The following is a 22411-nucleotide window of genomic DNA, read 5'->3' as shown; positions in this document are numbered from 1 at the left end:
GCTCTTTGAAAACATGATTAGGTATTTTGCTCGGTTGACTACACAAACTGAGCCTTGTTCCCAGATGACTTCTACAAGGATATCATACTAGACTCGAGATTTCATAGACGCTTGCGACTGAATCAGCCGTACTTGCGGTTGCAGTGAAGGTCTGAATTCAGTGTTCCCAACCAAACCTGTAGGACGCTTTGACGACCTGGACCTGACGATCCAAGGTTTCTTGGTCTAGGAGCATGATTGTGTCAATTTTGCACTCATCCTTTTTCGAAACATGTTCTGCGAGCAACTGGATGACCACAAAGACAGTGAAAGCTTGAAAACCTGGGCCCACCATATGGGTGGATGGCCAAAAGAGTCGGGAATGCTAGCATCAATCGTCGGGCATTCTAGCAGCATCGGAATCGCAGATACCGATCGTATAGTCACACCGCTCAGTTTGTCACGTGTGGCATGACTCACTGCAGGCCATGGAAAAGAACAATCAGGATTAGCAGCCCAAGACAAGGGCGTTCGCCCTAAATCGTCCTGACAATTGATGTCCGCACGACCTGACTGTAGCAGTTTACGAAGCACCGCTTCACAACCGTATCTCGCGGCCACTGAAAGTAGGGTTTTGCCTGTCGAACTTCTGCAGTCAACTTCTGTAACTGAGGCCTCGAGCAGAAGATCCACAGCTACAGGCTTGTCTTCTCTAACAGCCCAGAACAAGGGGGTCCATTGGTCATTGTCTTTGGAGTTCACATCGACCTTTCCCGTACTGAGTAGCACAAGCATGACCTGGTTCTGCAATTGATCCCAACTTTGTTTTGGCTCAGACAATTGCTGTAGCGTTCGCGAGTCCGGTCCTGCTGCCCATGAAAAAGCCGTTCTTCCAGTATTGTCCTTTCCATCTATATCCACCATGCCGCTCTCGATAAGAATCCACAATATCTCCACTTTTCCTTGTTCGGCGGCATGCGATAAGGCATCTCGTCCTCTCTTATCGCGATGCGCGACGTTACAGCCCAGTCCAATCAACCGTCTCAGTATAGACGCGTCATTTCCGGTTACCGCCCAATGGATGACACCCTCTCCGGTAGAATCCTTCAAGTGAGGATGGAATGAGTAGGAAAGCAGTACATTGACCATGTCCCGTTTTCCACCTTTGACCGCAATTGCCAGCGCTCTATCTCTGTTATCTGGATTGTTCAGATGTACCCCGGCAGCGCCGAGCAGAAAGTCTAAAGTCTCTGCCTTACGACAGGTGACCGCATAGATGAGCGGCACTAGGCCACAGTTGAGCGCCTGATTTAGATTGACTTTGCTAGTGGCATGGAGAAGTTTCAGTATGGCTACATGGCCGCGTTCAATAGCGTACTCCACTAGAAACGAGACCATAGAAAGCTTTGATCGCATGCGGATTTGCTTACTGTCCACCACAAACTGCTTCATACGATCAATGACTTCAGCCTCGAGCAAGGAATTGTCGGTAGAGGCATCTGCAGTTGTCCCACAGCCCAGTAAGGCTCGAATCGAGCGTACGTTACCCGCGTAGACAGCCGCGCCCATTGGACTATGATACCTTCCCATTTCTATCCACTCCTGTGGCGTGCGTTCTAGCTCGAGGCGGACCAGGTGGTCCAAGTTCAACTCTGCCAGGATATATAGGACCGTCACCTTGGGCTTATGTCGGCGGGCATGGTAAGGTTCGAGGGCATTGTGAATGGCCTTAAATTCATGGAATGATAGCGCGAATGACTGAAGAAAGACGGCCTGTGGAGAACCTGCACCCTCAGCAGCATTGCTATGAGGTAAGAGACTATGGATTGCGTACTCGAGAAAGGGAGCTTCGGTCTCCTTGTACTTCCTCTTCGCTGTTCGCCGATAAGCATGAAGCCTTGGGATATCATCCGCAGCCACTGACTTGAATTGGCCCATATATCTGAAGCAAAGCTGTGCCAGATGGCTGTGGACGTCGCCGACTGAGTGCTTGCGCGGCCCGGCCTGCAGTCTGCTAAAGCCGTCTCGCCGCAATAGGAAATCGCGCACCGACTCGTGAATGAAATGCACCGTGCGTGACTTGCCGCGGGTAGTTTCGACGAGGCCTTTAGAGACATTGAGAATGAAATTCTCGATGATGGAGTCCGTGTGCACTTCGCCATCTCTTTTGACCACGTCGAAGTTGGCAAACATGACCGCGAAGTAAAGCTCATCCCGGGACAAGCGACGGTGGGCGAATAAAATGAGCTGCAGGCAGAGTATCAGGTCTTTGATATCGTGAGTGTCTCTAGTAAGCATATCAGCAAAAAGCTCATCGAGCCCGTCGGGGATCTCGTCCAGTCGTTGGCGCACGGCATGGACTTTGCCGGTGGCAAATGCATCGTTCAATGAGCGGACCACAAGTGTCACCCAGAGGAAAACACCTGCTGCTCGGGCGCAGATTTCCTCTTTGATCTCCTGGATCATTTTTAACTTGCCCCCTTTCAACTTGACCTCAACATACTTCCGCAAGTCGCCCTGATGATCTTGCTGGTGTTCCAGAATCATCTTAATGCCACGTTCAATACTGAGTTGAGGATAATGTCTGCTTGCCAGACAAATTCTCAGATTAACTCCGCATGTGTTCGAAGAGTATCCCAAGTGTTGGAGGAACGCTATCATGTCACTCATCTCGTCTTGATCACATTCGTCCAGAGCATCGATAAATAAGAACACGTGACGATTGGTCAAAGATTGGATCACAGATGACAGTAGGTTTTTCAGATCTCGTGTCGTCCAAGTGATACTACCGTCTTGATTCAAGATCTCTGCTGCAAGGCTGAAGTAGGGCTGTTTGGAACTTGATGGAATGGCGGTGCAAGAGAGCAGCTGGTGCAAGAGAGCAGCTGGTGCAAGACTGAGCGATACATACCCACAGTTGATCTCTCCAAGTTCACTCCTTGCGCATGGAAGAAGAAAGATGAGATGATCGAATCCCGATCAAACTTCTTGGCATTGGCAAAAAGATATTTCATGAGCGTCGACTTTCCAGCTCCCGGCTTTCCCTTGACCCAGAAAAACCCTCCGTGGTCAACCAAGTCGTCGCTGCTCATCCATGACTTGAATTCAGATCGCTCCAATACCCAGGCGCATGTTGTATCATGGGGATCTAAGATCTCATTCAGGCGATACTGAGCTTGGGGAAAGGTCAATAAATCGAGATACTCCTTCTGTTGCGTGTCATTGGTGACCATAGAGTGCTCTGCTCCTCTTTTCCGCAGATTTGCACCAGAACCAAGATAATCTGTCGTAGAAGCGGTTAAATCTAAATACTGAAAGAGCCTATGGTAAAAGCAAATAGTGGTACATTTGTTGGCTACATACCCTGACTCAGGTCCGACGGTAGGGCCACATTCGAGATGGGGCTTTGGTCCAGAAGAGCACGCATGCACGCCGCTGCACTTGCTGCTGCGTAGAATTGCCATGCGTCATTCTTATGGCTATCCGCATAGTCGCTTACTCCTTTAACTAGGATACAAGGAAGATTGTCCCATATCCCCGCCCCTTCCATTTCAAATCCAAGCACCTGCTCATGCCTAGCAATCTTGTCCCGATCCTTGGCGGAGCTCATCACCGTATCCCCGGAGGCGAGCCGGCCAAAGGGGATATAGGGAGTCTCATCTGAACCCCCGCGACGACGGTCCACGTGGCTTTCGTCCTCAGGAACACCTCGCATGCACTGACAGGTTCTGCGATGCTTATAGTCAGGTCTGAACAGGATATCGTTGTCGGTTCCAAGATATGGTATATCCAGCCTGACATTGTTTTGTATAGTGCAAAGGTACTGGCGTTGTGCGTCGGATAAGCGGTCATCCCATGTCTTTAATAGGCGGACAAATGACCGGATCCGCGGACTCGATCGGCTTAGATTGCACTCCAACGTATTCTTGCGAATGGATCGGTGGTCGAGGCGCTTGCCCAGATCATATTGGATGATCCCATGGCTGATGATCACATCACCCAGAAATATATCTTCTCTGGGTTGCGTCGGTCCCACGTCCCCTCTGCGGGGCACTCCACCACAGATTCCAACCAACAGGGCGAACTCAATGCCCGGATAGCTTAGTTTGATATGGCTGGCCACGCTGGATGCAGCAGCTTTGCCAGGCCCAGGCATGTGGACCAGAACCACATCATACCGGCCCATGCGCCCCAGCGTATAGCTATTGGGGTCATTTCGAGCCAGCTCGTACTCCTGGACGGTCGCGTCATAGATCGTGTCAAAGAGCGGGATCACAACTTTCGCCTCGAGGGTAAGTGGGCACAGAATTGCGATTCTAAAATCTGCTCGAGTGGGGGACGGGGTGCTGCTGTTGACATTTGGTGGGTAAAGGAGAACACAAATGGAAAAAGAAAATGGCAGTATTCCGGGACCAGTCCTCAGTAGCAGGTTCGCTTATTATGTAGAGATCAGGACGTGCAACTAAGCCGTACTTAGATAAAGAAGGCCATCGAGTTAGTACAAGTTAGCACGTTAGACCAGGTCGTGAATGCGCCCGCTCCTGGACCGGTTTTAATGCTGGGCTCTGGCTGGCTGGTTATGACAGGGGACTTGGATCTAGGGCAGAGCTAAGGCACTAGATCTGTGATAATGACCGGCCCCCCGCCGCGAGTGCCTAAAATGATGGGCTTGATCTTTCTTGACTAAATTCCTTACCGACGACTGGCAAGTTACATGGCACATAGATAAGGCTTCGTTGAAAGGCTCCGGTGAAAATACGATTGTCCAGCGTACTTGATCATCAAGAACAAGGTTTTTCCCAACCACTATATTTACGGCAATAACATGATTACCAAGTCCCTCAAAATGTACAAAAGTCTACGTCGCATAAGTGAGGTTTATATCTAGCTTTATGGTTGTTATTATCATCAAGTTATAAGATCAGTCCCAGAATTCCCTCTAGCAAAACGCCGTTCCAGATATTCGGTAAACTAACAAAACCATAAATGTATATCAGACAGAGGGCAATAGGCAAAATGCCAACATCTCTCGCATCGGCTCGTTGAATTAATATGCAGGGTATAAAGTGAACATTCAAGTCGTATGTGACAATGACAATAGAACCACAACGCCATCAGTTATCTACATCCAAGGCCAAAAACACCTGTAGTATGGTCGAGTCTGCCTCCATCGAAGCTATCGCTCATAATGACATGCTTGAGAGGTTTGTGATTATTTTCGTCCTCCGAAAGCCGATCCAGGTCTTTCTTAGGTAAGGAGCGGATTGACAACTTCATAGTGATCCGTTATTGCTGCCAGAGAAAGGGGCGTTTGGCCATTCGCATCCTTGCAACCAAAGTCTAATCTGTTGACTTCAAGCAGCACTTCTCCCACTTGATGATGCCCATTCTTGGCTGCGAGAGTAGGAGCTGTCATGCGATCCATGTCCTGTTTGTGGATCTGACACGTGACCGTCTCATAAGCAAGGAGATCTTTGATAGCATAGCGATGGCCAATCTGGGTGTCAAAGGTCAGAGGTGTTTGCTCGTTTCAATCCTCTATATCCGGTTATATTCAGGAGCTGCCAGTAGAGACTATGATCACCGCAGAACCAAGATTGGACGCATGGTGCAGGGCTATAGTCTAATACCTATCGTTCATGTTGAGAGAGACTTATCTTTAAGCCAACCCAGCAGAGAGAGTATCAACCGGGTTTGAGCAGGTGTTGCGCCACTTCCGGGTGTCGGATTGTAAGACCCAATCCAAAAGCCAGAGAGCGCCATCGAAATACGGTTGGAGTTTTCATTCTAATCGACACCTAACAGAGGAATTCTAGCATATGTTGTGCCATGGTCTGTCCACACTGCGCCCACAGCAGGTCTGGGAGAGACCGGCCATCGTCTTCTCTCGCCGCGAGAAGCCGTTTGACGATAATGACATGATCATGAATAATTGCTCGGTAAAGTGAGATTTTGCCATTCGCACCCTTTCGATTGGCCTTGGCAATTCCGGCCAGTGATAGCTCCGCCACCCGATGATGGCCTCCAGCTGCTGCCTGGTAGGATGGTGACCCTGTGATTTCAACATCAGCGCCTGCTGCAAGTAATACCTCAATGGTCTCCCAAGAGCCCTTCTTTTACAGGTGACTGATTGAAGTCCTGAATCTCTTGTCAAGAACATTCACATTAACCGTTTTCAAGGTAGTATGAAACCGAGTAAATTGATTATCCATATCTGTATGTTTGATCTGTTTACCTTGAAATCTTAGGTCAGCAGTAGCCTGTGGGATGGAGGGAAATGGCATTAGTGCTTGTGAATCCCTTGGCGCGGGATCTCGGGGGTTTAATAAAATGTAAAAGCACAATGCGCTGACTCATTGACAGGCCAAGCAACTCCTTCTTTAGTACCACCAACGTGGATAGTAGGATTGGCGAGGCTATACTTTTGAAGATTGTACCAACCAGGATTATGAAGCGACTTGCGAGAATCATATGTTACACATTCAAAATTGAGAAGACACCTCGTCAAGTCGCCTTGGCAGGTATGCCAAAATCCATCATACTTGCGTGGCCCAATCAGCTACCCTACTCGCGCCTCCTTCATTCAACCTAATAGTACTGCAGCTCAGTATTCAAATTCTGTCCAGACATGGCATTATTGTCATTCAATGAACTATAGGCCAGTGAATTTGGGGGGTGGTTCGCATGGGTCCACGTCGACTTGCGAGCAAAAGTCGCAGTTAACAATATAGCTGCCCTGGGACTGATAGTTAATGAACATTTCGAAAGGCCTCTCATCAGAGATCCACTTGGGGAAGGGTAGCCACGCCTCATCGCCCCACCCTCGCCTCCTGTTGTAGGCGTTAAATCGAATCCTCTGGTCATGTCGACGGAATGAGATATGGAAGGCAATTTCTCCTAACCGGTTGTAGAGGTTGAAGCTGTTGTTGTCGTTCTTGTTCCCTCGGTAGCCGGGCCAGATTTGATCGAGATCAATTCTCAGGAAACGTTGGGGTTCAGCTCGAAGGCCCATTCCCATGCCCCTCAAACCACATTAATAGAATGGTAGATGTTGTGCTGTTTTTGCCTCAGATTCTGGGGGATGAACCTTGAGTCTGTGAAAGGTGGTGATAGTCATAATCTTATGTTCACCTCCGCTCAGTTCCGAGTTGCAAGAATAGTCTTACTGTGAGCTCGCAGTAGGGGCTTGCAGGGGGCGATCGACCAGGGCTGCAGCACCCTATACAGTGAAATCCTCAGGGTACTCTTGATGAATTAGCCCTGAGGTCAAGTGGCGAGCATCAATGGGAACAATGGGTAATCAACGACGGGGCCAACTCGTACTAAAGTCAAGCCTGGCCACCATGGCCGAATGGGATTCACAGACAGGTGTGGTTAAGGCAGAACAAGCGATACTAGATTGTCATTATCATATGAACACAAGAAAGGATTCCCTTCGACAAGAGACAGGGAAACGAGTCTTATATACGTTAGCTAGCGAGAGATTAGTACATACGACCACAGGGTGTGGAGAACAGGGCTTCCCGTCCGCTCAGCCGTACTTAAGCCACACGCCGGGAGGTTAGTAGTTGGGTGGGTGACCACCAGCGAATCCCTTCTGTTGTATGTTTTTTGTTTTACTCTTGCTTCATCTCCTATTTCCTCTTCTGCTACCTCCAAACCAACTGAGTGTTAACATGGTGGAAAGAGGGAAAACAGCCGGACATGCAACATATCCTCACCGAGAGCCTGAGGTGGAGACCCCAACCGATAACCACAAATATTCCTGAAATAGTTCTGAATCCTATCATCGCGACCGCTGGTATAGTCGATGGCGACGCGATCGACCAATCACTCACATGGCCCGGCTGGTACAGGATCATATGTATCTCATTGCAATTCCTTATTGCCAGAAAACTGCGGTATCTGCCCCATACCCAGGGGAGTAGTTGGTCCTGCACAAGAGCTTAGGGTCCATACCTGCAGGATCGGCACCAGATCAACATTTACCGAGTTCAATCGGAAAAGCGCGGCAGCTGCAAGCGAGGGGAGATACTAACGATATTCGATCAGCCGTGAATCGTGACAGTGGGGACACCCGATCCATTGACTCAGTAATAACATGCGGTGAAGGTTCAATTCTTCAGCTCTCCACATCTCGAGAGGGATTGACTCAGGTACACACTCTGTCTCCCTAAGGATTGCGGATTGGTCCCACGACTCTGCAACAGTGGGCCCAAGCGGTGGGGGAGCTGATGCCGATCCTCACTCGGTTCAGCTGAGTGGCGAAAATGCCAGATGGATCTACGCGCCAGCTGCACACATGGGAGATATAAATGCTCTGTACGTCTCCGGTCTGTCCCGGCCTTGATCCCACAATAAAGGCGTCCTCTCTCCTGTCCGTCTGAACACAACAATACCAGTCTAGTGCCTGCAACTTTACCCCTAGCCCCGTACCAAGCTTCGCCCTCGAGCAAATGGATCCTAGTCTCGACAAAGAAAGAGAGGAGATGAAGCCCTTCATGAAAGAGCAATATGAGAACATGTACGATGATTTCTGGGAAATGGGGAAATGGGAGCTGGAAAAGCACTTTGACAAGGACCAACTGTTCGAGGTCCGCAACCCCAGTCCCGTTTGAAGGAAAGCTTGACTAATATCTCTGTAGAACTTTCTGTACTACTTTGATAACGACGGAGAGCAAGAGTGGGAAGTCAACTGGAGGTTCAAGATGATGAGACAAGCCCTCTGGCGATTGGAAAACGAGAGGTACTGTACAATGATTTTCCGTTCGCCCCTGGGACGAAGAGGCTAACTCGCAGACCCAAGCTTCCGTGGGGACTGGAAGCGCTGCGCCGAGTTGGCGTCCTCGGTCGCCGACTTTGCCCGGATCTTCGGCTTGAAGATTGTCGTCGGCAAGATGGAGGAGGTCGAAGAACGCTGCCGGTCGACCGCCGCGGACACCAACCAGCTCAGCCATGAATCGGCGGAGCTGGACAATGACGCCCACGAAGCCGACCCGAAAGATGCGGGGGAGGTGGTGGACGAGCAGATTGCTGAGGCGCTGGGGCAGCTAGACCTGCAGGCGGACGCGCCGTCCGCCGAGGAAGTCCAGCGCGGGTCGGACGAGGACGAGTTTGAGCAGGAGAGGATGAGGATGGGCCAGCAGCTCTGCCAGGAGGTGATCGACGAGCAGGGCCACGTGGATGTTGAGATGCTCAAGGATGTGGTGCGAAGCGGGTACATTAGCATGGAGCAGATGCGGAAGATGATCGAGACGATGATCGATATTGGGGCGATGGACGAGGCTACGATGGGAGAGATGATGCAGATGCTGAATGAGGTCGGATACATAAACGGCGAAGATGCCTTCGGGGAATACGGCGACTGGATGCAGAAGCTCTGGGAGTCCCCCAAGTACCAGACCAACTCGTTCACTCAAGAGCAAGCCCGAGCAGCGAAGGCTGAGGCAGATGACGCCCTTCGCCTACTGTTTGCATGCTTCTACCAAAATGAAGACCCTGACATGTCGACCTGGGATGAAGAGAGGAATGAGAGCGAAGCACCCGAGCCGGAGGGACTCAAGATCAATTGGGGGGTCTTTGCCGTTCGCCTTGCGGTTGGTATCTTGACGAACGGTCTGAGCGAAGACGCGCAATGGTTCCCGAACAACCTAGAGAGCCTAACATACTGAGGACACTGTGTGAAACTCGATATACATACGGAGAGTGTTGATTCAAGGTTACAGCAAGGGGCAAATGAATTGATGGCGCAGGACCTGTTGTAAGTTCCAAGTATCATATGCCGGGGTATAAAACCCAAAAGCAAGCAATACAGACTGCCTGTCACGGGAGACAAAACAGCCGCCTCTTCGTGGGCAATCCTCCTTTGACGAACCAAGCCCGCGAGCTCCCGTCCAGCGGCCACACTTCCAGTGTGGTGTAGAAGCCATGCTCCTCGTCATTCGCTCGCGAAGGATTGATGATGTGGATCCCATGGCAAGGGGGCGCTCTAAGGGCTTCGAGGAAGGCGACGATGCGGTCTTGCCCGACGTGCTCCGGCGGAAAAGCCGAGGCCAGTCGGGTAATCCACCGCACGCTCCTGGAGCTGGGGCTTCGATCGTGACTTCTTCCTCGGTGTTGCCCTCCATTTTCACCGCCAGAGGATCTTCATTCAGTACTGTATGCGGCGGCATCTGATCGCGATGGTAGGTATACGCTCGGTGAAGTTCGTATCGCTCGTTGGACTCTGTTGTGATGTAGGTGTCATTTTCGGTCGCGGCCTGCGTGGGTGACGTCTCGCCGTTGACTAGTGATATTAGTAGTTTCTTATACAGATATCTTCTTCATCGTCCCAGTCTTCCAAGAGGTTCAGGTCCAAGACTGAGTCGAAACCTAGGTTTGGGTTTTGGCGGGGTTCGGGAGGCATTTCTGATGACGTGCTGTTGTTTTCCGTTGACTGAGTTGTGGGCTTGGCTAGAATGAGAGTGAGAGATTTGAACATGGAGGTAGATTAGAGATGAAGGCGAAATAAGTTAAGTGTTTGGTTGTGGTTTAAACATACGGAAAAGTAAGCACTAGGATTGAATGCAAGTTGGAGACCAGGAATAGGGCTATCCTTCCCGGGCGGTAGCCGACATAGACATGACTAGCTTCAATATGTAACATATTGAAGTAGTCCTCTCGCACGGCCGCTTGTTTGGCCCCTCCGTGTGTGGCTGAAGGGAATAAGATTACATGTGTCATCTATACTTGATATAGACTAAGATAAGTAACAGAAGATACAAAAAACAAAAACCAATAGCTCTAACACTTAAGATTCGATTGACATATGCATGCTTTCACTCTACTGAGCTGCACATCGCGCAGACAAGCAATACGTCTCATGTCTCCAAGTCAGAAAGGATATATTAACAGATTCAGGACAGTGCTGCTTCGTATTCCTGCGTAACGCCGATCTCGATATAAAATGATGAAAGTGTCCTAGTTCCTAGTAAGGAGGCCCTCCCCATCCAAGGTCGTGGCCGTTCATGACCACCTAAAAGAGGCACTTTGAAAGCCAAGTTGTCCGCTAGCAACCCTCAAAAGAAACACGAACTCATGCATTTCCACTGCCTAAGAATCCACGCGACGAATCACACTGTTTAACGTCGGGGGCCGGGATCTATATTTCCCTGTGGGCGGGGGTGGTGGAGGATCCGCCCTTTCAAACTGTCAGATAGAGATCACTCTGGAAGCATCATCACTGAGGAGAAGCACGTACCCATCGTATGCCAGCTTGACCAGCAGATCGCCGCTCTGGTTGAAGAGAGGATCCTTCATGAAGAAAGTCCCGGCGGCCGGGAGGCAGAGGCGATTTGCGTTGGCCATCGCCTCGGCCAAGACGTGACTGACACTATCCAGTGCAAAATTCATGCTTGCCTTGAGGTCGTCTGCCATCTCGTCGGCGATATACTTCGCCGTATCAGTCAATCTCATACCCCCACCTTCCTCATACGTGACTTGCACGTGGTCATTGCTGTCCTTGGGACGAAAGACAATCCCGCCCTCTTCAATCGAGGTCATATCAATTTCGAGTTCCCATGTGGTGTGTACAGTCACCCAGAACCTGCAAATCCAGGGCCACCCGCCACGTCAGAAGAGGCATTCAGACCGCCATGAGGCACAAAAGAGGAAAGAAAGAAAGGCTCACTCGGTGGGACTCCCTGAGGATCTGTGATGATTGAGGTCATATTTGAAGTCATTGCCTCCCTTCACTATGAAGCTTTCTTTTCCGGCCGTGAAAGAGACCGTAGCCTGGATATTGGTGACTAGACGGTGTCAGCCTCTCAAGCCCTTGATTTATCCTTTTCGGAGGAGACCGAAGACCAAGGCCAGTGCATACCATACTGTGCCGCATTCATCCAATCACTCCCACTACCGGGTTTGTTGACTTTCTTCGCCGTGGACTTATCCTCGGTGCTCGTGGACCATCCGCCGTACGCATTTGGAACCCATTTATAACTGCTGTCCGACGCCCCGGCATCGCCGATATGATACCTGGTCCAAAAACCATAAGGTGTGTCGGCCGGGGTTCCCACCCACTCGAGGTATGGCGTGTCCGGCACCGGAGTCATGGCCACCACCACCTGTCTAGCCAGCGGCAGCATCCATTCCCAGAACAAGGTGCGGCTCATGCAGGACGAGGCCCCTCGATCGCCTGCGCCATCAACCCACGGTCCGGTGTAGCCCATGGCACCCTCAGCCGGAGGGTTCTTGAAGTTTGACATCAATAGGTATGACATGGCGTTGTCGTCCTGGTAATCCTTGTTGGATCCCTGACCATCCGCCCCGCGCCATGGATAACAGAAATAATCGATACTGGTAGGCGGGAACGATGGTGCGTATGGGTTGACTGCACGGACCGACATCAATCAACAAGTTTCTTGGGTGTGCTGACACTACACGTGAGAGGCTCTCTTACGCTCATCAGCGCTTTTGCTGACCTCTCGCTGGGCGGAGTATCCTAGAATACTTTTGCCATTCTCAGACATCCCCTTAATCCAGTGATCAATGAACCTAAGCAAGCTAGCCCGGGAATCGCCGCTCAGATCGCTCAACTTGGCTTTACCGAGCGTCGTGATATCCTCGTTGAACTTGGTGCTGGCTGTGTTTGGACGTTAAAAGCAGGCCATCTGATAGGAACAATAGAGCACTAACATGACGAGTCGATGAAGAGCTGCGCGAGAGAGAAGTTTGACTCGGGAAGCCCTGCACGCTCTTTGAACTTCTTGTATTCGTCCGAGTCCTTCGAGATTTTCTTCTGGTCTGGCGGAGGGTTAGCAAAAGCAGTTCGAGAACAAAGCCTCCCTGTTTCGCCGGCGCGCACTTACTGATCACCACATCGAAGGCAAGGACCCAGTTGTCGATGTCGAGTTCGATGGTATCGTCGGACTCCTGACTTTTATACAGGACCACTTTTCCCGTCCTCAAGGCTAACAGAAAATACAACATGGGCTCACGGCTTTCGACATGGAGCTGCACGGAAGGGGCCCCAACAGTCGCGTCGATCGACTCGCCGTGGATGCTTTTGTGGAAGTGTGTCAAAGGACCCTCGTCTTCCCCCTGGGCGAGCTTCCACATGTTCTTGAACCCTGCATTAATCACCTTCTGCGAGAGGACGATGATCTGATCATAAGGGTCAGGACTGGTGTTGTTAACATAATACTCCTGGGAGGAGCTCATGATGCTGGACGCGGCCTGGCGACAAAACTGAATGATGTTAGTTGTTTTTTGGCTGTCTTTGTGTGAGCAGCCACTCGAGCAGAGTCCTATTATATAGGCCTGACAATGGAGAGAGGGGGGAGTCCTCAAAAAATGTAGGACCGAGTGTGGCTCTTGTCGAATGGTTCTCCGAATCTGCATCGCCCTCTCCCCCCAACGAGCTCTAACGGATCCGATGCTTGATCCATCCCATAAGATCCTCCCCAAGGTCCAGGACATCAAAACCGGCGAGCAGGTCAAGAACCTGAAGAAGCCGGACGGGACCCCTTTGTTTGAGAAAGCCCCCGACGATCCGGATGCCGTCGCAAAGATCTTCCAACAGCTCGTCGCCAGTGCGAATGATCTACATGCGCAGGAGAAACAAAAGCTGCAGACATACCACGCGACGATTACCACTCCAAGTCGCAGTACCCCCGTGCCGTATGGTTTCTGGTCCGACATAGAGGACGCCTTTGCTGGAGCGTGGCATTGGCTCACCTCAGTTGCGGAGGATGTCTGGGACTGGACCTGCAATCTTGTCGGCGGCGTGTGGAAATTTATCGTCAAAATCGGCGAGGAGATCTTCGAGATCGCCCTCAACACCATCACCTCGATCGTGAAAGGCGTTATCTGGGTGTTCAAGAAGATTGGCGCCGTGATCAAGGATATCATCGAGTTCATCAGTTACTTGTTTGGGTGGGGCGACATCCTGGACACAACCGACAGTATCGCCGCGGGGCTCACCGCAGCCCTGGACTATGGCAAGGAGGCGCTGGACGCGGCAGACCTCGACGCGCACAAGTGGTTGGAGAACGTGCGCTCGACCATTCTGCAGAATCTCACCTCTCTTCAGTCCAACGACTACAACGGAGCGCGGCTGGGAGGCAGCGATAGCAAGAACAAGACCACTGTCGCATCTAGCACTGCCAGTGATACAGATGGCAAGGCAGACCAGGGCGCCGACGAGGATGAAGCCAAGGCGGCAGTGCCCTATAACTGGTCGACGTACTACTTCACCTACGGCGGCGGAACGACGAATGCGGTGCTGCAAGACGACAGCGGCGCCAAAACCTTCGCGACAGGAGGCACGACTGAAGACCAACTCGTCAAGCTGTGGCAGGATGTCAAGGACGAGGTGCAGATCATCATGAAGACGGTGACGAATGTGGCCAAAGACTTAATCGAATTTTTCAACCCCGCCAACTTCAGCGTGCGGCAGGTGATGGCCAAGGTGGGCGTGGACCTGGTCAACGGGATGGTCGACGCGGTGGAGAAGCTGGTCGACATCCTGTTCGATGCCCTGAAACTGGGCATCGACCTCGTGCAGGTCCTGGCAACCAAGGAGATCAACATCCCCGTGATAACGTGGCTCTGGAAGAACGTGATCGCCCGGGGCCGGCCCCTGACGCTGCTGAACTTCTGCGCGCTGCTGATCGCGATCCCGACCACGGTGCTGTACAAGGCGAAGAAGAAGCGGGCGCCCCCTAAATTGTCTGGACGATTGACGAAGAGTACCTTCAGCCAGTACGTTGAGGGCCGGGGCGATACATCGCTCGCAGCGGATATCCGAGGGTTCAGTGTCGCTGCGGAGTCGGGCGTGCTCCTGATTGAGACCGAGTTTGACATGCTTTCGCTGGGGCTCGATGGCGCCTTCGAGGGGCTCGGGCTCGAATCTATCCCCTTTGGACCGGTGGACAGCATCATGAATGTCTTTGATTCGGCGTCCCTGACCTTTGCCGCCGTGAACGGATTCACAACCTGGCCTGTGGGGAATGGCGCGACATCCGCCACCTCCTACTCTTCTGGACTGACCACTGCCTCGCTTGACACCAAACACGCCATCAAATACGCGGTAAGTGTTACACATCATGCTCCTCGGCATAATTCCCAAATTTCTCATTACCCCTACTCACGCACGATCTGAAACTAACATTCAATCTTCAGGGCTGGGCCCTCACCGGCGCCAAATTCACCTCCGGCACCGTGGTCAAACTCGTGGGCAAGAAGATGAAGCTGGAACGACCAGTAGTCAAGCGGTGGAAGGGGACCGTCAGTGCCGTGCTGTCGGTGCCGTCGCTGTGCCTCGGGCTCACAGGCGATACCATGGACGCCACCGCCGCAGAAATCAACGAGGTGCTGATTGTGAACGGGTTCATCGAAACTATCGCCGGGTTTGCCGGCACCTGGGGGAAAGCCGTGGCGCAGTGGAACGACGAGCTCGAAAATTATCTGATGTATATCGGGCTGGCAGTCTATCAGGTCTGCCGAGTGGTCAAGTATGGGTTGAAGGTGGAGGACTTCGCGATCGAACACCTGGACTGATTTGAAGCCACTGAATGGAGCGATGAGGCGAGGTGAATGGCTTAGCGTAATCTTGGGTGTTTGGGGGATTAGGGAAAACTAAATACTTAGGTAGATGAATTACTGACCCCCTGTTCGCCACGTTATAAGAATAGTTCTTAGACGGTATGACAGTGACAGTTCAATTGTGTGTATAAGACAGTCTTGCGCATAGATTTCTGGTTCTCCGTTGCTGTTGAGGGTCGACCACGAATAGGCCCGGCGATAGATGATGGCAAGTACTCCGTACTAGGCGTTGAGATCCACATTTTCTTCAGGCCGACTGAATTTACTGATTCAGACCTATCCATCAGTGATCCTACCTACCTACCTACCTGCTCATAGTACGGAAGCGCAGTTGGTTCTCAAGTCTTGCGGCAATCAATAGCGGCTCTCTTGGCTGGGCAGTCTGCTGAGACTTACAGTACTAACTTAGTAGTGTCTGATGACCTCCTTTAGCGCCAGGGCATGGGGCTTCGCCAACAAATCTGTATTGGTTCGCGTCAAGTCATGTTCTGCAAGGGTGAATGAACTGCTCCAGCGGACGGGCAGAGGCACTTGGGTGGTCAATTTTATTGCCGACCATGTGACTGTCCTGGTGCTCAACCTTTCAAAGATGTGGCCGCGGAAGTTGAGTAAGCCGTCATGTCGTCGCCTTGCTCAAGCCGAAAGGATTGATTATCATTATCCATCATAATTTACAGTGGTATTCGAAATCAGCTACACCTCCACACTCTTGCAACTTAATCCCCCGGAAATAAGTCCAAAAGGTGTTAGCCGGTTCCGAACCACTGTGCAACTGTGGGAAATCATATTGTTTTTGATGCCAACTCTTCATTGAGCATCCCTGGACCCTCCTCTCATGCTTCTGATACAGCACTCAATTGGCTCCTCCATGTAAATGAATTCCTCGGCCCTCAGAAGCAACATCCTAGCCTAGGTGTTCGCTCGCAGAGCCCCGAAATCGCCATGCTGCAGCTGCGATACAATAGCCGCCTTCACTGCCTTTATGGTCACGAATATGTAAGAGAAATCACAATGTCTCCCTTGGAATAATAAGGGCAATGCTGATTGCCCATACTTATTACTGTATACCGGGTTTTCTTGTGGAGAATTGACCTGCTTCGGAGATATACCCGGCATTTTGGCGGAAAATCATTCTAGACGAGGATGGCAGCGCAAACGGTGTAGCTAAGACAGGATCCAATTGGCTCCAAGAGCTGCTCTGAGGAATACAGATGTTGATTCATGGTTATATGAAGGAGTAAAATAAACCCAAACAGCCCTTACTTCAAACTCCGCCCCGACTAATATCTGTTACAAGAAAGCACGCTTGAATGCCACCCACCATTGTCATAACACATAAACGCCTGTGGAACCCTTAGTAAAATCTTTTATTCGGCGGGCGTCCCGCAGCCTGGTCATCTCTCTGTATTTGTTAGCTAGCACACTAATGATTCGAATTTAGACAGCATCGGAACCCATACTAGAGCTTCCGCGAATCCCTTCACAAGCGCAATTCCGTAGTCACAGCGGGCCAGCTGTTCAGGGCCAAAGTCGGTGAAGTTCGTTGCAACATCAAAGTCAATCCAGACCAGCCTGTCGGGGTTACCATGGACCAGGGGAAGGTTTTTTGGGTAGATGTCTTGATGGTTGATACCCGCCTTGTGTATCTCATGCATGCCCTCAATGGCCTGGAGATAGAGCGCGTCGAGTAGTTCACGCAGTTCAGACTCTCTGTATTCGGGAAATATTCTAGCAATATTGCTCTCGGCCTTAGCTTGTCTCGGGCGAAAGATTGTAAAGCAGGATGGAATGCTGCGGGATTCATTCGATTGATGTAGCCGTAGAATTGTGGCACGAAACCACGTGCACAGACACCAGAGGTGCAGAGCTTCTTATAAGCATTCAACTCGCAGCGAAATCTGCTCAAATCACGACCTTTTTCGGTATATTCAGGGTGACCGTTGTCGTGGAAAACCTTTAATGCATACTTTTGTCCTTGTAGATCTACCCCGAATATTGCAGACGAATCAGAGCACGTAACCCGCCTGATAATGTTAATATTGGAGAGATCCATGTTCTTCAAGTGAGCACTTCCTAAGTGCATTGTTGTCCGGTGGAAATGCATATTTCTCTCTATCAAGGGGGTCGGAGCAGGGCAGAGAACAGAAAGTGGACAGGCCTTGGTTAATGATAATAAATAGCGGGATTACGTAAGTTGAATAATGACCCTGTAACCCAGCTACCTGTTTCTCATCTATTAGACCATAGTCAATATCATGAGATATTGTAATTAGGTAGTACGCGCCACCTCTACTGCCGGTGGACTCGATCACCGCCACGGCCCAGCTCGTCAGCCATGTCTACCCGTCAATTAGGGTTTCCGCCCGGCCGCCGCCCCTCCCGCTCCCTCGGCCCTCCCCTCACCGGTAGTTTCCATCTCATACTCGATCACAATGTGATCCGTCCGTTGGATCTCCCACCCGGGCTTCTGTGTCGGTCCTGGGACCGGCAACCGGAGCTCATTCGGTAGGATCTCCTCCTGGCTGTCGCGGCGCATCGAGGTGATTGTGATGGCGGTCGGGTCGAGCATCGTCGAGCGGCGGGAGCGCTTATTGGAAGCCTTCGAGCCACCCTCCCCGTAGCCGGTGGCCTTCGGGTAGGAGCGAGGGTGGCTGTAGGAGGCGACTGAGCGCTTGCCCAGCAGAAACTCTAGGAGTGGCTGAAGGGTGGGGATGCAGGAGGCGATGATGACGAGATCGGCTTCGACGCTTTGCGGGTGGGTGTACCTTAGTTATTGTGTTAGGATTGGGGGGCTCGGGAGACGAACGTTGTCCATAAGACGAGGGACCAACTTGCATCTGAGGTCTTTGGTTAGCGTGTCTCATGCGAGTTGTGGGGAAGTTGAGTTACAGGTTGCGTCCGAGACGTTGGCGAGGGCGTTGATGTGGGTGGTTTTGATGATGGCCGCGCAGGCGGATCTGCAAGTACAGGCATCAGCAGCAGCAGGAGCAGAGAGAGGATTGAGAAGGGTAGGGAGCAAAGCCTACATCGCACCCATCCCCAACGCGGCACACAGCGCCATCTTCTTATGGAGCGACATCTGCAGCTTCCAGAGAACCACGCTCGGGTAGATGGCGAGGCTGAGATCGGTGAAGGCGGACAGCACTATCAGCCCGCGAGGGTTTTGCCTATCTTAGTAAACAGAAGCCCTGTAACTCGATTAGGAGGAACTCACCCCCATTAAACGTTGCAAATCCGATTATCACACTGGAACTGCGACAGGTGGACCCTGAAACCGTCGTCCACAGGGCGCGCGGCGGATCGCACGAGGTAAAGAAAATAAGGATGTTAACAACAGCGACGGCCATCACCAACCCAGTCAAGCCCCACAGCGCGCACTGCATACGGAAGCCCGGGACTAAGATACGGTGTAGCAGGGCTGCTACCCCCATTTTGGGGAAGGCGAAGGAGAGGATGCCGAAGATCCAGCCGATATCGATGGTCATATTCGCACGCTCAGTCGCGGCGTGGCCGATCGTGGACGAGTGTCTGCCGAAGCCATAGTGGACGGCGACCGTGGCAATGATCACGTTGACTAGCCCTAAGATCTGGAGTTGGAGACGAGTCAGATACGGTTCTGACATCCGAATTATAGTAGTCTAAGAGGGCCTTACCATCGAAATGGCAATGAGCCGATCATCCAGCCCAAACGCACGCACGACTTTGGTGCGAATAAACAATCGGGCCCATACCAGCACGGTCGCGAGACCAGTCAGTGTCCACATCACAGCCAGCAGAACTGGACCCTTATTCTGCTGGTCATATGCCGGGGTTCCCGCCATAGTGTGGAGGCGAGACTGCCCAAGGTGGCCGTGGAGGAAATTTTCAGGAGAAGGTAGGAGAAGAGGAAAGAGGTAGGAGAGAGAAACGCGGCAGCAGGCAGCGTGTTTTCAATATTACCCGGGCAAAGGCATGTCGCTCTATAGCCCGGTTCGGTGCGATAGAGGCATCAACTATAGGCCGTGCCTCCGAGATTGCTTACTCCAGAGCTAATTGGTGTCAATCAATCGGGTGTGTTGCCTGATGTTCTCATAAAGTAAGCACACAATTCTCCTTGTGGTTGGCGCCGGAACTAGTTCGGAGGGAAAACCACGCAACCAGCGCTATTCGACGACACTTATGCAGGAGTGAAGGTTTTAGCTTAATTGCTCAGTGGCTTACCGGGCTGGGCTTAACCCTCCCCTCAGGCGTTCGTGGATGCACTGTACTGCACCCCATCAACATGCAGTCGGGCTCAGTCCTTGTGCGGCTTGTGCTTCGAAAAATAGGGAACCGTGGGCATTGGCACGTCCTCCCTGTGGCACGGGTCGGAATCGTGGGACGTGCCGCGGCCCTTCCGACCCGGAAACAGCGGGCCATGCTGCCTGCAGGCTGCAGGTGGCTAGCGGCGCGGATGGCGTTCCGGACCATCAATCCGGATCCTCCAGCAGTGGAACCGAGTGGAGCGCATATGAGACACGGTCTGCCCTACATCCAATCGGAGGTTTTAGCTCACACTGTCACTACAGTACTTAGTACCTTGACTATACCCCGTCCCAAGTTCATCTCTCGAAATGGACTTATGTCGGGTAGACCAGGAGTCTCCGGTCGTCCGCCTCGAAAAAAAGAATTGAAGCAAGGCACGGGAGCACCTCGGAGACTATTTATCCCCGGGCGGAGGGAAAAGAGAATTGATATGCCTGCATTCTTCCTTGAGATTCCTCTCAACTCTGTCTTTGCGCTTCCTTCCTTTCTACTTTCGCCATGGTAGAATCCAACGGACTTCCTACGCCGGTCTCGGGTCCCAATGTGGCCAATGGTGTTGATGTCGATCGTATCGCCGTCAGTCCCATGGCCCCTGAAAAGGTCGCCAGTCTAGCCCAAAAGATCGACTTGCTAAGCAAGGCCTTTACCTCTGGCCAAGCCGGGGCACGACTCCAGCTGATGGAAGCCGCCGATGCCCTTCTAGCAGCCGTTGAGACGCCGCGCGAGACCATTTTCCGATACTGCTGGCGAAACGTGAGTTCGCTGCCTCTCCGCGCCCGTACGTTTTGCCCCTAGACAAGCTGACGGGGGATTTCACCCAGACTACCGGCTTCGCCGTGATTGAGACAGCCATCGACCTCGGGATCTTCCGGTATCTCTCGAACAATGACCGACCGATGTCTGTGGCCGAACTGGCGACAGCTACCGGCGCTGACATCGTCCTGCTACGTAGGTACCGCCCTATTCACCTCTTCCGTACCACTAATCACTCTGGCAACTCCCTACAGAACGAATCATGAAGCAACTCAACGCCATTCACGCTGTCACTGAAACCAGCAAGGACGAATACACCAGCAACAACTTCTCGCATACGCTCACCCGCACCCGCTACGCCGATGCCTTTCCCACAATGTATGCTTGTCCCTGAATACCCCCTCCCGTCACCTGCAATCTCCCAGGGCACATCCGACTAACCCTAATCCCGTAGAACACGAACCACCCAGCTTGCCATCACCGCGATTCCAGAGTTCCTCCGCAAAACGGGCTATCGCGACCCGGCCAACGGCCTCGACTGCCCCTTCCAACTCGGTTACAACACTCAGGCCGCCTTCTTCAACTTCGTGGGCCAAGACCCGGTCCTCAGCGCGCAGTTCAACAACCTGATGTCCATCTACCATCAAGGCCGCGCCAGCTGGATGGACCCGGACTTCTACCCGGTCGAGGAGCGCCTCCTGACTGACACGACGACAGACATCGCCGACAAGATCCTGCTGGTGGACGTGGGCGGCGGCAAGGGCCACGACCTGGCCGAGTTCCGCGCCAAGTGGCCCAACACCCCGGGACGGTTGATCCTGCAGGACCAGCCCGCCGTCCTGGCCGAGGTCGTGGGGAGCCAGCTGCATGAGTCAATCGAATGCATGCCGCATGATTTCTTCACGGAGCAGCCTTGTAAAGGTACTTTCCCTTCTCCTCCCTCTCTCTCTCTCTCTCTCTCTTTTTTTTTTATTTTTCTGCTTTTTTCCTGCACAAGACAGAAAAGGGGCCAAAAAAGCAGCAAGAGAAGATAAAGCTAACACCCATTCCTAAACAGGAGCAAGAGCATACTTCCTCCACTCAGTCCTGCACGACTGGCCTGACGCCATCTGCCAGAAGATCCTGGCCCCGCTGCGCGCCGTCATGACGCCGGGATACAGCCGGCTGCTGATCAACGAGAACGTGATCCCCGACCGCGGCGCGCAGTGGCAGGCGACGGGGCTGGACTTCGTGATGCTGGCGGACTTTGCGGGCGCAGAGCGCACCGAGTCGCAGTGGACGCGCCTCCTGCACGCGGCCGGGTTCCGCATCCTCCGCATCTGGGCGGCGGATCGGTGGTCGGAGAGTTTGATCGAGTGTGAGGTCGCCGTGGGCGGCGATGAGGCTGTTTCGAATTGAGATTTGTCTTCGGGGCAATGGGGTTTTTGTCTGGTGTGGTCTTTGTTTCTGGTCTGGCGTCTCTGCGTCTTCCTGGTTTGTTGTATTCATTTTTCGACGTGTAGCGAATTTCTCTGCGTGTTGACGTCGCGTCCCGCTTGTTTGGTTATTCACGAGGGCAGTTGGAGAAGCCTCATTCGGGATGGCGGCAGCCCCTCATATGCTTTAAACCCTGTCCTGTATGGTACGTGGATGAGGATACTGTGCAAATTGTTTCAGACTTAGCCCTAAGAGACGCGGCCCGCTCGGTTGAGGGCCGGAGTATCAGGAAACCCCCCCCCCCGGTGAGCAGGCATGGGCATGGCTTGACCACTGTCTGCTTGTATTTCCAGCGTCGGGAAGAAGTCGAAGAAGGCATTTCTCTTGACCTCAC

General features: G+C 52.2%; 7 protein-coding genes across 7 annotated transcripts; 3 read left to right on the top strand and 4 right to left on the bottom strand.

The window, feature by feature from the left end:
• Window positions 1–577: 577 nt before the first annotated feature.
• BO82DRAFT_406191 (uncharacterized protein) lies at window positions 578–5899 on the bottom strand (the record flags this gene model as incomplete). Its single annotated transcript, XM_025639549.1, has 5 exons — window positions 578–625; window positions 679–2789; window positions 2891–3262; window positions 3343–4257; window positions 5833–5899. 5 exons carry the CDS (start codon window positions 5897–5899, stop codon window positions 578–580), a joined length of 3513 nt encoding a protein of 1170 aa, XP_025487641.1.
• A 2536-nt stretch (window positions 5900–8435) lies between these two features.
• BO82DRAFT_406190 (uncharacterized protein) lies at window positions 8436–9650 on the top strand (the record flags this gene model as incomplete). The annotated part of the gene is made up of 3 exons (XM_025639548.1): window positions 8436–8573; window positions 8625–8725; window positions 8786–9650. The coding sequence occupies 3 exons, from the start codon at window positions 8436–8438 to the stop codon at window positions 9648–9650; spliced, it is 1104 nt and encodes a 367-aa protein (XP_025487640.1).
• Window positions 9651–10761: 1111 nt separating this feature from the next.
• Window positions 10762–13179, bottom strand: BO82DRAFT_423674 (uncharacterized protein; the record flags this gene model as incomplete). Its single annotated transcript, XM_025640257.1, has 7 exons — window positions 10762–11158; window positions 11219–11563; window positions 11648–11765; window positions 11840–12272; window positions 12402–12601; window positions 12655–12762; window positions 12828–13179. 7 exons carry the CDS (start codon window positions 13177–13179, stop codon window positions 11071–11073), a joined length of 1644 nt encoding a protein of 547 aa, XP_025487639.1. The 3' UTR covers window positions 10762–11070.
• A 160-nt stretch (window positions 13180–13339) lies between these two features.
• Window positions 13340–15519, top strand: BO82DRAFT_423669 (uncharacterized protein; the record flags this gene model as incomplete). Its single annotated transcript, XM_025640256.1, has 2 exons — window positions 13340–15049; window positions 15142–15519. 2 exons carry the CDS (start codon window positions 13340–13342, stop codon window positions 15517–15519), a joined length of 2088 nt encoding a protein of 695 aa, XP_025487638.1.
• Window positions 15520–16918: 1399 nt separating this feature from the next.
• BO82DRAFT_423668 (serine/threonine protein kinase) lies at window positions 16919–17617 on the bottom strand (the record flags this gene model as incomplete). Its single annotated transcript, XM_025640255.1, has 3 exons — window positions 16919–16966; window positions 17025–17231; window positions 17261–17617. The coding sequence occupies 3 exons, from the start codon at window positions 17615–17617 to the stop codon at window positions 16919–16921; spliced, it is 612 nt and encodes a 203-aa protein (XP_025487637.1).
• A 297-nt stretch (window positions 17618–17914) lies between these two features.
• Window positions 17915–19428, bottom strand: BO82DRAFT_344923 (uncharacterized protein; the record flags this gene model as incomplete). Its single annotated transcript, XM_025633678.1, has 6 exons — window positions 19218–19428; window positions 18779–19151; window positions 18591–18708; window positions 18454–18521; window positions 18371–18401; window positions 17915–18311 (listed from the first exon to the last, which is right to left on the bottom strand). The coding sequence occupies exons 1-6, from the start codon at window positions 19383–19385 to the stop codon at window positions 17915–17917; spliced, it is 1155 nt and encodes a 384-aa protein (XP_025487636.1). The 5' UTR covers window positions 19386–19428.
• Window positions 19429–20346: 918 nt separating this feature from the next.
• BO82DRAFT_293814 (S-adenosyl-L-methionine-dependent methyltransferase) lies at window positions 20347–21999 on the top strand (the record flags this gene model as incomplete). Its single annotated transcript, XM_025631802.1, has 5 exons — window positions 20347–20601; window positions 20670–20823; window positions 20856–20979; window positions 21056–21522; window positions 21659–21999. 5 exons carry the CDS (start codon window positions 20347–20349, stop codon window positions 21997–21999), a joined length of 1341 nt encoding a protein of 446 aa, XP_025487635.1.
• Window positions 22000–22411: the final 412 nt, after the last annotated feature.

Source organism: Aspergillus uvarum (genome assembly GCF_003184745.1).
Source record: "Aspergillus uvarum CBS 121591 unplaced genomic scaffold BO82scaffold_68, whole genome shotgun sequence".
In the NCBI taxonomy this organism is placed as follows: Eukaryota; Fungi; Ascomycota; class Eurotiomycetes; order Eurotiales; family Aspergillaceae; genus Aspergillus; species Aspergillus uvarum.
The sequence above is the reverse complement of the archived record's forward strand: the minus strand, read 5'-3'. Positions and strand labels throughout refer to the sequence as shown.